This window comes from Oncorhynchus nerka, linkage group LG23, assembly GCF_034236695.1.
Source record: "Oncorhynchus nerka isolate Pitt River linkage group LG23, Oner_Uvic_2.0, whole genome shotgun sequence".
NCBI classification, from domain to species: Eukaryota; Metazoa; Chordata; class Actinopteri; order Salmoniformes; family Salmonidae; genus Oncorhynchus; species Oncorhynchus nerka.
The window spans coordinates 29,167,874-29,184,460 of record NC_088418.1 but is presented as its reverse complement, the minus strand read 5'-3'; the positions used below and the strand labels follow the sequence as shown (position 1 = coordinate 29,184,460).

Here is a 16,587-nt window from a genome sequence, read left to right as displayed (position 1 = left end):
AGATACAGTAGATGGTATTGAGTGCAGTATATACATATGAGATGAGTATGTAAACAAAGTGGCATAGTTAAAGTGGCTAGTGATACATGTATTACATAAGGATGCAGTAGATGATATAGAGTACAGTATATACGTATACATATGAGATGAATAATGTAGGGTATGTAAACATTATATTAGGTAGCATTGTTTAAAGTGGCTAGTGATATATTTTACATCATTTCCCATCAATTCCCATTATTAAAGTGGCTGGAGTTGAGTCAGTGTGTTGGCAGCAGCCACTCAATGTTAGTGGTGGCTATTTAACAGTCTGATGGCCTTGAGATAGAAGCTGTTTTTCAGTCTCTCGGTGCCAGCTTTGATGCACCTGTACTGACCTCGCCTTCTGGATGATAGCGGGGTGAACAAGTAGTGGCTCGGGTGGTTGTTGTCCTTGATGATCTTTATGGCCTTCCTGTGACATCGGGTGGTGTAGGTGTCCTGGAGGGCAGGTAGTTTTCCCCCAGTGATGCGTTGTGCAGACCTCACTACCCTCTGGAGAGTCTTACGGTTGTGGGCGGAGCAGTTGCCGTACCAGGCGGTGATACAGCCCGACAGGATGCTCTCGATTGTGCATCTGTAGAAGTTTGTGAGTGCTTTTGGTGACAAGCCGAATTTCTTCAGCCTCCTGAGGTTGAAGAGGCGCTGCTGCGCCTTCTTCACGATGCTGTCTGTGTGGGTGGACCAATTCAGTTTGTCTGTGATGTGTACGCCGAGGAACTTAAAACTTACTACCCTCTCCACTACTGTGCCATCGATGTGGATAGGGGGGTGTTCCCTCTGCTGTTTCCTGATGTCCACAATCATCTCCTTAGTTTTGTTGACATTGAGTGTGAGGTTATTTTCCTGACACCACACTCCGAGGGCCCTCACCTCCTCCCTGTAGGCCGTCTCGTCGTTGTTGGTAATCAAGCCTACCACTGTTGTGTCGTCCGCAAACTTGATGATTGAGTTGGAGGCGTGCGTGGCCACGCAGTCGTGGGTGAACAGGGAGTACAGGAGAGGGCTCAGAACGCACCCTTGTGGGGCCCCAGTGTTGAGGAGAAGCGGGGTGGAGATGTTGTTGCCTACCCTCACCACCTGGGGGCGGCCCGTCAGGAAGTCCAGTACCCAGTTGCACAGGGCGGGGTCGAGACCCAGGGTCTCGAGCTTGATGACGAGCACTATGGTGTTAAATGCCGAGCTGTAGTCGATGAACAGCATTCTCACGTAGGAATTCCTCTTGTCCAGATGGGTTAGGGCAGTGTGCAGTGTGGTTGAGATTGCATCGTCTGTGGACCTATTTGGGCGGTAAGCAAATTGGAGTGGGTCTAGGGTGTCAGGTAGGGTGGAGGTGATATGGTCCTTGACTAGTCTCTCAAAGCACTTCATGATGACGGAAGTGAGTGCTCATTTAGCTCAGTAACCTTAGCTTTCTTGGGAACAGGAACAATGGTGGCCCTCTTGAAGCATGTGGGAACAACAGACTGGGATAGGGATTGATTGAATATGTCCGTAAACACACCAGCCAGCTGGTCTGCGCATGCTCTGAGGGCGCGGCTGGGGATGCCGTCTGGGCCTGCAGCCTTGCGAGGGTTGACACGTTTAAATGTTTTCCTCACGTCGGCTGCAGTGAAGGAGAGTCCGCATGTTTTAGTTGCGGGCAGTGTCAGTGGCATTGTATTGTCCTCAAAGCGGGCAAAAAAGTTATTTAGTCTGCCTGGGAGCAAGACATCCTGGTCCGTGACGGTGCTGGTTTTCTTTTTGTAATCCGTGATTGACTGTAGAGCCTGCCATATACCTCTTGTGTCTGAGCCGTTGAATTGAGGTCAAGTTTCCAGTCACCTTGCCCTGATTAAAAGCAGTGGTTCGCGCTTTCAGTTTCACGCGAATGCTGCCATCAATCCACGGTTTCTGGTTTGGGAATGTTTTAATCGTTGCTATGGGAACGACATATTCAACGCATGTTCTAATGAACTTGCACACCGAATCAGCGTATTCGTCAATGTTGTCGTCTGACGCAATACGGAACATATCCCAATCCACGTGATGGAAGCAGTCTTGGAATGTGGAATCAGATTGGTCGGACCAGCGTTGAACAGACCTCAGAGCGGGAGCTTCTTGTTTTAGTTTCTGTCTGTAGGCGGGGATCAACAAAATGGAGTCGTGGTCAGCTTTTCCGAAAGGAGGGCGGGGCAGGGCCTTATATGCGTCGCGGAAGTTGGAATAGCAATGATCCAAGGTTTTTCCAGCCCTGGTTGCGCAATCGATATGCTGATAAAATTTAGGGAGTCTTGTTTTCAGATTAGCCTTATTAAAATCCCCAGCTACAATGAATGTAGCCTCTGGATATATGGATTCCAGTTTGCAAAGAGTCAAATAAAGTTCGTTCAGAGCCATCGATGTGTCTCCTTGGGGGGGAATATATACGGCTGTGATTATAATCGAAGAGAATTCCCTTGGTAGATAATGCGGTCTACATTTGATTGTGAGGAATTCTAAATCAGGTGAACAGAAGGACTTGAGTTCCTGTATGTTGTTGTGGCCACACCACGTCACGTTAACCAGTTGAAGCTAGGGGGGCGCTATTTCATTATTGGATAAAAAACGCAATATTTTGTCACGAAAAGATGCTCGACTATGCATGGAATTGACAGCCTTGGAAAGACAAAACTCTGACGTCTCCAAAACTGCAAAGATATTATCTGTGAGTGCCCCAGAACTAATGATACAGGCGAAACCAAGATGAAACATCAAACAGGAAATGAACAGGATTTTTGACGCTGTGTTTACTAACGTGTCCTTATATGGCTGTGAATATGCTGTGAACGAGCTTATGCGCTCTGCCGTTCATCCAAGATGTCTGCAGCATTGTGGCGTATTTGTAGGCATATCATTGGAAGATTGGCCATAAGAGACTACATTTGCCAGGGGCCCGTTCGGTGTCCTCTGTCTACGTTGGTGCGTAACTCTCAGTGGCAATAATTTTACCATGCGATACAGACAGAGAGGTATCGTTCCTGGAAGTGTGCATCATTGAAGAGATATGTGAAAAACACCTTGAGGATTGGTTCTAAACAACGTTTGCCATGTTTCAGTCGATATTATGGAGTTAATTTGGAAAAAAGTTTGGCGTTTGGATAACTGAATTTTCGTGTTTTTTTGGTAGCCAAACGTGATGCACCAAACGGACCGATTTCTCCTGCACAAAAAATCTTTCAGGAAAAACTGAACATTGCTATCTAACTGAGAGTCTCCTCATTGAAAACATCCAAAGTTCTTCAAAGGTAAATGATTTATTTGAATGTTTTTGCTGGTTTTTGTGAAAATGTTTCCTGCTGATGCTAACGCTAAATGATACGCTAGCTATCAGTACTGTTACACATTTGCTAGTTTGCTATGCTTGAGAAGCATATTTTTGAAAATCTGAGATGACAGTGTTGTTAACAAAAGGCTAAGCATGAGAGCAAATAGATTAATTTCATTTCATTTGCGATTTTCATGAATAGTTAACGTTGCGTTATGGTATTGAGCTTGGGGCTATGATTACGCTACCGGATCCGGCATGGCTCCACGCAAGAAGTTAACCATAAAGCATACGCCCCCGCCCCTCTTCTTACCAGAGAGATGTTTGTTTCTGTCGGCGTGATGCGTGGAGAAACCAGCTGGCTGCACCGTCTCCGATAGCGTCTCTCCAGTGAGCCATGTTTCCGGGAAGCAAAGAACGTTACAGTCTCTGATGTCCCTCTGGAATGCTACCCTTGCTCGGATTTCATCAACCTTGTTTTCAAGAGACTGGACATTGGCGAGGAGAATGCTAGGGAGTGGTGCACGATGTGCCCGTCTCCGGAGTCTGACCAGAAGAACGCTTCGTTTTCAACTTTTTCGAAGTCGTTTTTTGGGGTCACCGGCTGGGATCCATTCCGTTGTCCTGGGTGAAAGGCAGAACGCAGGATCCGCTTCGCGAAAGTCATATTCTTGGTCGTACTGATGGTGAGTTGACACTGCTCTTATGTTCAGTAGTTCTTCTCGGCTGTCGGCTGTATGTAATGAAACCTAAGATGACCTGGGGTACCAATGTAAGAAATAACACGTAAAAAAACAAAAAACTGCATAGTTTCCTAGGAACGCGAAGCGAGGCGGCCATCTCTGTCGGGCCATCTCTGTCGGCGCCGGAAGTCAAAGTCAGATAATTGTATGTGGGGGATACAGAGATGAGGTAGTCATTAAAAAGTCATGTTAGACATTATTTCACACAGAGTAAGTCGATGCAACTTATTATGTGACTTGATAACCACATTTTTACTCATTAACTTTTGTCATGGTTCCTCCTTTCACCAGAGGGCAGCAGAGACCTCAGGTGTGTCTTATTTCATGATTGTGTCCCTGTTAAAAGAGGTGTGTTTTCTCTGGTCCTTTGCAGAAGCTTGAATTGTTAGCTGTGTGCATTCGTTTCCTGAATTCGTTTTCTAGACTTAGTGTTTGCTGTTTTTTCACATATACTGTGATTCTGCGGCTACCGTATCTCAGTAAAGTATTATGTTTATCCTTAACCACTGATTCCTCGTCTGGTCTCTTCTCTGCACCTGGGTCCAACCATACCATGTCACAGCAAGCTTCTGCCACAACATGGACCCAGAAGAGATCACCCAGGTCCAGAATGTGGTAGCCCACTGTTAGGACGGCAGCAAGAACAGCACTCCCAAATCCCCGGGACCCTTCGGGAACTTGCCGAGTCCCTCCAACTACAGCACGCCCCCAACCCAGGAGGAGCCAATGCCCAGGTCTCATCATCCAGTGCTACAGACGTTATTGTGGTTCCTACAGGGAACTAACACCGGGAACCCAAGATACCAGCCCCCAAGCGGTATGACGGCCAACCGGGAGGATGCAAGTGGTTCATCACTCAGTGTTCTCTGGTGTTCGAGCTACAGTCCTCCTCGTTCCACACCGATCGGGCCATGATCGCCTACATCATCTCTCTACTCTTGGGTAAGGCCCTGGTGTGGGAAACGGCGGTGTGGGAACAGCAGCCACCATCTTGCAGATCCATAGTAGCTGTCACTGCCGAGCTGCGATGCGTCTTCGACCACCCAGTCGGCGCACGAGAAGCTAGAACATTGGCTGACTTCACTGTTGAGTTCTGCACCCTTGCCGCCGAAAGTGGGTGGAATACGGAAGAACTGGTTACCGCTTTCCACCAGGGCCTGTCTAACTCCATCAAAGATGAACTGGCCACTTGGGAACTGTGAGAGGACCTTTAGTCCCTGAAAACGCTGAAAATCAGGTTGACAACCTCATCTGGGAACGGGTGAGACAGCATTCCAGCATTCCAGTTTCCTGAGCACCGCAAGTCCACCGAGCCCAGCATGGAGGATCCCATGCAGCTGGGTCGCATACGTCTGAGTCCACTGGAAAGTGACAGGCAAATGCTCGAAGGTAGCTTCCTCTACGGCGGAGGTCTCGGCCATCTCCGTTCTACATGCCCAGAGCTGACGGGAAACGCCAGGGCTCACCAGGAAAGGGGGAGACCCTGACGAGCTGTGCAGTTACCTCCCGGCTACACAATCACCGTCTGTTACTACCCGCAACCCTCAAATGGGACAACCATCAGAACCAGATTTAAACCTTTGTAGACTCCGGGGCTGCGGATAATTTCATTGATCAAGACTTCGCCAGAGAGTTACAGATCCCCTGCGTGAAATGTCCCATCCCTTTGCAGATTCAAGCCCTCGATGGATGCCCCATTGGCTCCGGTCAGGTGGAATATCAGACCAAGCCCATTCTACTGCAGGTTGTGTTGAACCACTCAGAGACTCCTCGTTTTCTGTTGATCACTACTTCCGGGAACCCCCTTATCCTAGGGTACCCCTGGCTAGCACTACATAACCCGCTAGTTTCCTGGTCCACAGGACACCTACTAGGACTGGGGTAAGGACTGCCAGACTAAATGTAGAAGAACCCCACCAAGAGCCTCGCCGTGTCCTCCTGCATCCATTGAAGACCAAGACTTTTCTGCTCTCCCTCCCGAATACTTCGACCTCCAGGAGGCCTTCAGTAAGAGGCAGGCCTCCCTTGTTCTCCCTCTTCATTCTTACAACTGTGAAATTCTTAGGATTCTTTGGAAAATGTAACGCTTTTAGATTTTACAATATGCTCCACTGTATGACAAAATAGCTGTGCGACTCACAACTGGCAAAGGTCTGAATGGATAATGTTGTTTATTGGCATAGTAACAAACCATCACCACGCAACCCATGTGATCCCAAACTATACACCCCTGTTGTTGGAAGAGAGAACATTTTACAGTTTTAAATGCTCTTTTCCTGCAATTCTACACTTTTTGCCATGTCTTATTTGTGTTCATGTGATACCAAGGGTCATGAAGCATGAAGCTGGTTGAGAGAATGCCAAGAGTGTGCAAAGCTGTCATCAAGGCAAAGGGTGGACTTGGTCTGGACTTGATAACAGCTTTGCACTCTTGGCATTCATGCTTCATGAGGTAGTCACCTGGAATGCATTTCAATTAACAGGTGTGCCTTGTTAAAATTTAATTTGTGGAATTTCATTCTTTTTTAATGCGTTTGAGCCAATCAGTTGTGTTGTGACAAGGTAGGGATGGTAAACAGAAAATAGCCATTGAAGAATCTCAAATATAAAATATATTTGATTTGTTTAAGACTTTTTTGGTTACTACATGATTCTATATGTGTTATTTTGGTTTGGTCCAGACCAAATCTGAACAAATCATAGTTGTCTATGTTTGGTTCAGATTTTGTCCAGTCTGGACCAGCCTTGATTTGGCCCAAACATAGACGTCTACTTTCGAACTTTCATTCAGAACCAAAAATGTGCCTGATTTCAACGTCTGGAAAATACGTACGTCTTCAGCCTCCTTGCCTTGCCACAATTTTGCAGATGTGCAAACAGTGTGGTTTCTCCACAGACTCTACCCCGGCATTTATAAAGCATGTGAAGAAACACAAATATTTGTCTGTGGGGTGTCTGAGAGCCTCTGCACTTTTAAAAACTTTGCCTCTTTAAAACCCATGTGTGTCGATACCACAAGCTAGCAATAACAACACAAAATAGAGAAAAAATGGAGGATGTGAATCTGACATGTCAACTTGATGGGTGTACTTTCATATCTCCCAACTTTGTCAATGTTTTGCCAGCACTGAAATGGCATATCAGGGATGTGACAAAAAATCTTTCACATCACATTTGTGCAGAAAACATAAATACTTGGTGGAGCACCCTGACTATGGGGATAGAGGTAGGCCCACAGGTAGCGGTAATCCGCATCACACTGAGACCATGCCTAAGCACAGTTGTGAGGGTGCAGGTGTAGAGATAAAAGACACATTTGTTTCCTTTGACAATGAGGAATATTTGAATCATCATTTAAATCATAGAATACAAGCTAAAATGCTGTTATCGGCCACCACCATTCAAACAATAATATAGGAGTTCCAATAAATAATGTTGGTATGGCATGCACTATAAAAAGTGACTAAACCAAACACTTCAGACAATGATATCAGACAAATCATGAATGACTTATCAAAAGAGAATCTACTGAAACAAAATAACGGGGATCAATATTTTTATTTTTTAAATTACAGCACTTTTTGTACATGGTCTCCCCATTTTAGGAGACCAAAAGTATTGGTACAAAATGTGTATTAAAGTAGTCAAAAGTGTAGTATTTGGTCCCATATTCCTAGCACCCAATGATTACATCAAGCTTGTGACTCTACAAACTTGTTGCTCACATTTGCTGTTTGTTTTGGATGTGTTTTAGATAATGTTGTGCCCAATAGAAATGAATAGCAAATAATGTATTGTGTCACTTTTATTGTAAATAAGAATAGAATATGTTTCTAAACATTTCTACATTAATGTGGATGCTACCATGATTACAGATAGTCCTGAATGATGAGTGAGAAAGTTAGACGCACAAATATCATGGTGAAATGGAGACTGTTGAAAATGCCATACAGAGGGTGCTGCCAAAACTGGAGGAGTCACTGCAGACTTTATTAAATTAACTAACTAAAGTTGGAGTGGAAGAGCCACAAGGTCTGTATTCTGTTAAGAGGAGGACATCAAAAGCATTAGCTCACCAATTCACTGTAGTTAAATGATCCATGCCTTCAAGGGAAAGGCTTGCGATAGAAGTAAAATAAATAAGTCAGAGTAGCAAATACTGCCGTTGTACACAAATATTTGTGTGCACTACTATATGTGGGAATAGGCTGAACTCTGAACCTGATAGTCTGGGACTTAATACTTTGGAACTCTGTGCCCAGACCAGAGGGGTACAAACAGCCTGTGAAGTTGCTGTTTGTGCTCCCTCATATTTTATGACCTGTTACTACTTCCCTTATTTTCTAGATAATGGTGCTCAAGAAAGCCAGCAGCCAACTCCCCGTGTGTAATCCCCTGCTGTCTCAGACAGCCTCAGGCACAATCTATTCCCCAAGGCTGCTGTCTGGTTGGTGGACAGTTTCAATGTCCCGTGGGACAGGATAACAATGGGTAAAGACCAGAGAAGCAAGATAGACTACACATGATTAGAGTTATTGTAAATGGAATCCAAAAGGTTTGCTTGAACCCTACACGCAACCAGTGTGCAGTAGTTACCAAGGCAATTATACTAAAGCACCCTGACAGCTTTCAGGACAAAACAGAAGAGGGGGAATTGGTTTTGTTTATGCAAAAAAATAAATGAGTAGAGAACAAAAACAGAACTAATATGGTTGCCCGTCTCCAAAGAAAAAAGCGCACTAACACTAAAGATATCTAGCCCAAACCTTCAAATTGTGCCTAAAAGGACAGCTACAGTATGGCTGCATTAACTGGCAGACTTATGAAGAGACGTCTGACACCATGGAAGAGGATGGAGATGGTCAATATCTTTTCACGAGAGGCGCCCCAAAAGTGCGGACCAAAGAGTGGAGGAGCTCATGCAGATCACGTATGCACAACAGAGTGAACTGCGATGGTGCAGTGGTCTGAGCAGCAGATATGCACAGCAGCACTGCACAATAAATGGAAGCCCTTCACCGAGCTTAGAAGAACTCAAAAAGCTATGGCCTTTCTTGGGTATGACGCTACAAGCTTGGCACACCGGTATTTGGGGAGTTTCTCCCATTCTTCTCTGCAGATCTTCTCAAGCTCTGTCAGATTGGATGGGGATCAACGCATCATAGCTATTTTCAGGTTTCTCTAGAGATGTTCGATCGGGTTCAAGTCCGGGCTCTGGCTGGGCCACTCAAAGACATTCAGAGACTTGTCCCAAAGCCACTCCTGCATGGTCTTGGCTGTGGGTCATTGTCCTGTTGGAAGATGAACCTTCGCCCCAGTCTGAGGTCCTGAGCGCTTTGGAGCAGGTTTTCATCAAGGAACTCTCTATACTTTGATCCGTTTATCTTTGCCTCGATCCTGGAGGACACTGTGTTCTTGGGGACCTTCAATGCTGCGGAACATTTTTGGTACCCTTCCCCAGATCTGTGCCTACGACACAATCCTGTCTTGTAGCTCCAGGGACAATACCTTCAACCTCATGGCTTGGTTTTTGCTCTGACATGCACTGTCAACTGTGGGACCTTATATAGACAGGTGGGTGCCTTTCCAAATCATGTCCAATCAATTTATTTTACCACAGGTGGACTCCAATGAAGTTGTAAAAACATCTCAAGGATGATCAATGGAAAGAGGTTGTACCTGAGCTCAATTTCGCGTCTCATAGCAAAGGGTCTGAATACTTATGTAAATAAGGTATCATGTTTTTTGTTTTTTATTAAAATTGCTTTGTTATTATGGCAACTTTTACTTCACTACATACCTAATGAAAATAATTTACTTTTTACTCCATACATTTTCCCTGACAAACAAAAGTACTCGTTACATTTCTAATGCTTAGCAGGACAGGAAAAGGGTCCAATTCACGCGCTTATCAAGAGAACATCCCTGGTCATCCCTACTGCCTCTGATCTGACGGACTCACTAAATACACACGCTTTGTTTGTAAATTATATCTATGTGTTGGATGGTGCCATCTGGTTTGCTTAATATATGTAAGGAGTATGAAATTATTTGTACTTTTGCGTTTACTTTTGATACTTAAGTATATTTAAAAACAAATACTTTTAGACTTTTACTCAAGTAGTATTTTACTGTGACTGACTTTTACTTGAGTCGCCCATCTTCCCCATTATTCCCCAGAGTATTTATACCTGTGTTCTCTGTTTTTCTGTTGCCATTTAATTTCGTTTGTCAAGCCTACCAGCATTTTCCCCTTGCACTTGTCTGTTTCTATTTCCTGTTTTCTAGTTTTCCCGGTTTTAACCATTCTGCCTGCCCTGACCCTGAGCCTGAGCCTGAGCCTGCCTGCCATTCTGTACCTTGTCACATCACACTGGATTACCGACCTCTGCCTGCCCTTGACCTGTCGTATTGCCTGCCCCCTGTTCTAGTAACAAACGTTTGTTACTTCGATACTGTCTGTATCTTGGACTTCCCTAAAACGTGATAGTACGAACTTGCCATGACTGACCCAGCAGACTAGGACAAACTCCGCAACGCCATCTCCTCCTAAGGAGCCACCATTGGAAGGCACAAGGAGTTGCTTCGTGGTATTATGGAAGGGTTCCAGACCTTGACCATACTCCATGCCAGAGCATTGAACAGCAATTCTGTGGTTGTCTGTTAGGCAGCCTACCAACCTCCAAACCCCTCAGTAACCCGGCTGTTAGCATTACCGCCTCCCCGGCCACCCTGCTTACCTCCCCGGAGCGCTTCGATGGATAGTCGGGCACCTGTTGGGCGTTTCTCTCGGTGTTCCCTCATCATCGAGCGGTTGCCCTCCTCCTTCTCCTCGAACCGCTCTAAGATAGCATACCTCATCACGCTAATGTCGGGGAGGGCTCTCGCCTGGGCAACGGCCGTATGGGAACAACAGTATGCCTCAGTCTGGACGAGTTTGTGGCGGAGACAAATAAAGTTTTGATGCTCCAAGAGAGGCAGGAAGTTACTCTAGCTTCGGCAAGACTCGCTCAGTGTGGCAGACTATGCCGTGGATTGCCGGACGTCGGCAGCTGAGAGTGCTTAGAACCCGGAAGCGCTATTTCACATGTTCCTGCACAGAGTTTTGAGGAAGTAAAGGACGCAGCCCAGGAACTACCGACGGATCTCGACTCGCTCATCGACTTTACCATTTGTATTGATGGGCGACTACAGGAACGAAGGAAGGAGAGGAGATTTCCCGCCCAAGGTTTCCACCTCGCCTCCGAGGCATGCCGGAAGTCCCAGACGGCTCTGTTGCTGAGAGAACCCGAGGTTACCCAAGCTCCCCCGAGAGTCTATGAAGTCTGCCGATTCACCTCTTCCCGAGCCAATGCAACTAGGCAGAGCTTGGCTGTCTCCAGCCGAACGGTTATACAGGCTTCACAGTTGCCTGTATTGCAGGACTACTAGTCATTTCGTCTTCACCTGTCCACTAAAAGACCAGGCTCACCGGTAGGAGCGAGTACTCTGGTGGGCCATATGGAGAACTTTTCCTCTCCCCTTATTCACACCCCTTTTCATGTCATTTTGCTGTGGGGGAACCAATCAAAATCTCTCTGGGCACTCATCGACTCTGGGGTCGATGAGAGCTTTATGGACGCTACCCTGGTGTCCGAGCTGGGCATCCCCACTCGGCTCCTTTCCATTCCCATGGACATTAGAGCACTGGACGGGCGCTCTATAGGCTGGGTCACCCACAATACCATCCCATCAACCTTTGTGTGTCAGAGAAACACAGACGGTCCAATTGCCGCTCATTAAGTCTCCTCAGGTTCCCATGGTATGGAGATTCTCTTGGCTCCAGCGACACAATCCCATCATAGACTGGACTGCTGGTGCCATCATGGGATGGAGCTCGGGACACAGCCTGCCCCGGGACGTCTTCCTGGGGACTCGGAAGTTGCTCCGGACCTCTCTGCTATTAAAACGGAACACCAGGACCTCCGGGAGGTGTTCAGTAAGGCCCGGGCCACTTCGCTTCCGCCGCACTGACCCTATGACTGCGGGATTGACCTTCTCCAAGGCACCACTCCGCCACGGGGACGACTGTACTCTCTGTTAGGTCCGGAGACCAAGGCTATGTAGACAGACCTACATAAATACTTATTTTCCACTGTAATTTGCAAATAAATTCATTAAAAATCCTACAATGTGATTTTCTGGATTTTATTTTCTCATTTTGTCTGTCATAGTTGAAGTGTATCTATGATGAACATTACAGGCCTCTCTCATCTTTTTAAGTGGGAGAACTTGCACAATTGGTGGCTGACTAAATACTTTTTTGCCCCACTGTATGTACTAGTGATAATGGTTTGTGTCAAGAACTGCAACGCTGCTGGGTTATTCACACTCATCAATTTCCCATGTGTATCAAGATTGGTCCACCACCCAAAGGACAGTCAACTTGACACAACTGTGGGAAGCATTGGAGTCAACATGGGCCAGCATCCCTGTGGAGTCCATGCGCCGGCAAATTGAGGCTGTTCTGAGAGCAAAATGGGGGTCTGCCTTGCAACTCAATACTGAGTTGTGTTCCTAATGTTTGGTGTTCCTAATATAGTGTTCCTAATGTTTGGTTTACTCCATGTATTTTACCTGTGATAAGACCACACGGAGGGCTAGAGATGATTACAGACACCTGTGATAATCTAAAGTACCCAAAGGGCCGCTAGTTGTCTTGTTATAGATTACATAAAATCCTTGAAAGACACCAAATTTCCGGTAGTTTGCTGGTAAACTTGAAATGTTTCTAGTAATATACCCTTTCTCACACACACACACCTCTCCCTCATACACACTCTTGTTTCTCTCTCTTTCTGTATTTTGATTGATGACTATCATTCACTTTTATTTTTAGGGGTCAGTGTCCAGACTCGTGTTCAGGCTAACTTTTCCCCTGGGCGCACTTTACATTTTCACTAATCGTTATTCACAGTGCTACTGAGATGGTATGCTTCAAGAAATAAGTTTCATCCAACATGTCCAAGCATGATCAAGATATTTTGATGTGCTACCTAAACCAGTGATTGTCATGAATTTGGGTTGATAATGAGGCTATGTGCTACATTTTACTCTCAAAATATTTATTTTGTTCAGTAGAGATTCATTTGCATACATATTTTTGTGTACAAATATCACATTGGCTAAAAATGTGTCTTTCCCGCGATTGCATTTTGAAATGTTGTGCATTCTTCTCTCCCTCTCCTTCTCTCCCTCTCGGAGGGCTCAGTGAGAAACAGGCGCAAGGCAGGGCAGACACTTTCATGCAGGAATCAGGATATTAATGCTACTGTTTGACCGGACTAAATGATCGCACTCTGGAGCCCTTCTTGTTCTTTGTACAGAGAATAATAAATGCATCTTTTGAAAAAGGATTGGGACTCTTGTCTTCTGTGATTGACTCAAGGCATCTTTTCCTCAAAGTAATTGATCTGTTACTGTAAATAGACTACAGTCGCAGCAGTGGTAATAGATGACCAGTAACTGTGTTAGTACCATACAAGAGATAACAGTAACTGTTTGTACCATATAATATATTACAGTAACTGTATTAGTATGTACAATAGAGTACAGTAACAGTGTTAGTACCATACAATAGATTACAGTGGGAGTATTTGGTAGTAAAAAGACTTAAGGTATTATTAGTTGTACCGTAAATTAATAACAGTAACAGTATTGGATACTGTAAAATACTGTATGGTAATATACTGCGTATTTTTGTACGATAACGTACAGGTATCTGGCTGCCAATAAGTTGTTGTAAAAACAACAGTTGAACAGTTTATGTGCAAGGAATGACGACAGGTGTCAGTTTTGCATTTCGTATCAACCTTAAATGGGACGCAACTAAAGCAAATGCTCCTGTCGTGATTTCAATTTTGTAATATACTCAGTAACATAGATAAATAATCTATCATTACAGCGTCCTCTCTAGCCACGTTGAACAACATATTACATTGACACTGCCTTCTAATAGGCAGGAGAATGAGCACAGCAGCAACGGTTAGTTTGTTGATGTATGAATATTTCTGAAAGGTGGGGAGAAAACGCATCGGACTTGGTGTGAAAATACATTTACTATAGTGGTAATCATTATCTTAAATTAATTCCACAATCACCCCCCCCCCCCCCCCTCCCCCCTCAAAAATAGCCTACATCTCAAGATTAAACCACGTCTCACACCAACGATTGTGTAGATTCGTTGAAATGAGTCGACCTTAAATTAATTTCGGGAAGAAAGCACCAAATACGATCTAAGAGATGTGGTGCTTATCCTTTCCAGTCATTTAGGGTAGCTGGATATACACAACACACACAATGACCTAGGCTGTGGACTTATCTTAATATAAAACCATAATTGAGGTCGGAACATTTTAAACAAACTTTGATTTAAATGTCCCTTTAACACAGTATTTTTTTGTTTTATTTGGCCATCATAATGATCTATCTTATCATATATCTGCATGTAAAAGTATTCACTTATTATATCTATGGTCCGCTACATAGTAATATTATATAATAGTAAATTGTAAATTAATCTTAAATAGCAAAGTGTTACCAATTTGCACACGTAAGCTCTAAATATGCATTCAAATTAATAAAATAATCACCAAAAAAATGTTTTTTAAGTACATTGAAATGAAATAACATTTATTAAACTGAACTGAATTGATTTGAATTGTACCTCCGCCTCCTCGGGACAAGCCGGACCAAAGACCGCCGACACGTTTTCTTTCCACACCTGCTGAATGAAGGCTCTTATGGAAACCTTGGCGTCGCACTCGGAGTCCACGTATACAAAATCCAGGCTGTAGTTCCCCAGAAATGATGGGTTGCTATTGACCTTTTCCACAGCAATCTGTATTGCGGAGCCTAACCGGCGGGCACTGAAGGGATAGGACACGTTCCAGGGAGCCTGGAAGCCAATCAGTAGCCGGTAAGAGTTGGTCCCATTCATGCCATTGCAGAGAACTGGGGTAGTAGCTATGAGCAGCAGCAGCAGCAGAGACAAATACAGGGAGCTATGGCTCAGGCTGCAGAGAGGTAAAGGCAAACGGGTGTGCATTCTCCCTGTCATCCTCCTAGTCCTTCTAGGACAAGCAGAGTATGCTCTCTTGTATGGTGAGAGGTTTAAATACCCCTGACGCTCCTCTGACATTGCTCCTCTACCTTCACAGGGGGAATAATGATGAACCCTCTCAGAGTACCTGTGAAGAGGGAGTCGTTAGCACTCAATGTACACACTTTGACCTGTTGTTTATATCCCAATGAGCAGCCAAAAAAATGTTACTTTTTATTTCATATAAATGAAACATCTCAGTGTGCAAAATGCTTCTAGCCATAATTGTTTTCTCCTCCCATTTCCTTTCCTTCCTGACTTTTCAATGAATGATGGAAAACTGAGGTTGCACAGTAAGGTTACATTTTTTTTCTCTCCCATTGTTGGTTACACACAAAACAACATTGCAGTCATGTCAGGTTGTGCTACAATAAGTATCCCTATAATAACTAGTAGTTACATAGCCATGTATCGTGTAAACCTGTATAGGGTGAAATTACAGTAAGTCCACATTGCTGAATACATAGTAACTCTTACAACTGTATGCAGCATGCATAATGTACATAATGTAGTTATAGACATCAATAAGCCATTAATAAGCCGTTTAGAGCCTATGTTATGCATTATAACGCATCATGGAAAGCAGATAAGGGTTTAGAAATGCTTTTACTATGCATTATGGGGAGGGTATTCATAGGAATTGTTGTTACCAAACTTTTTAAATAACAAACTGCTTTCCTATTCACATTGATTGCCTATACTCACACTCTGAGACGCTTTATGAATACAGGCCCTGGTAATATACACTGAACAGAAATATAAAACGCAACATGCAACAATTTAAAAGATTTGACTGAGTTACAAAGAGTTCTCCTACTGTATGGGGACAGCCAAAGAACCCTTTTATGTTCTAGATAGCACCTTTTTCTCGAAGAGTGTAAGCCCTAATCTATGGATTTCACATGACTGGGAATACAGATATGCATCTGTTGGTCACAGATACTGTACCTTAAAGAAAAAGGTAGGGGCGTGGATCAGAAAACCAGTCAGTATCTGGTGTGACCTCCATTTGCCTCATGCAGCGCAACACATCCCCTTTGCATAGAGTTGATCAGGCTGTTAATTGTGGCCTGTGGAATGTTGTCCCACTCCTCTTCAATGGCTGTGCGAAGCTGCTGGATATTGGCAGGACCTGAAACATGCTGTCGTAGACGTTGATCAATAGCATCCCAAACACAGTCAATGGGGGACATGTCTGGTGTGTGTGCAGGCCATGGAAGAACTGGGACATTTTCAGCTTCCAGGAATTGTGTACAGATCCTTGCAACATGGGGCCATCCAATATCATGCTGAAAATGAGGTGATGGCGGCGGATGAAGGGCACAACAATGGGCCTCAGGATCTTGTCACAGTATCTCTGTGAATTCAAATTGCCATCG

At 44.6% G+C, this 16,587-nt stretch overlaps 1 protein-coding gene across 1 annotated transcript in view; it reads right to left on the bottom strand.

Annotated features, from left to right (window-relative positions):
- Positions 1-15,055, bottom strand: part of gucy2g (guanylate cyclase 2g) — a 71,033-nt gene extending 55,978 nt beyond the window's left edge. The window contains exon 1 of the mRNA XM_065008035.1: positions 14,774-15,055. Within this exon, the coding sequence (XP_064864107.1) occupies positions 14,774-15,046 (273 nt within the window). The 5' untranslated portion in view covers positions 15,047-15,055. The remainder of the gene's footprint in view (positions 1-14,773) is intronic.
- Positions 15,056-16,587: the final 1,532 nt, after the last annotated feature.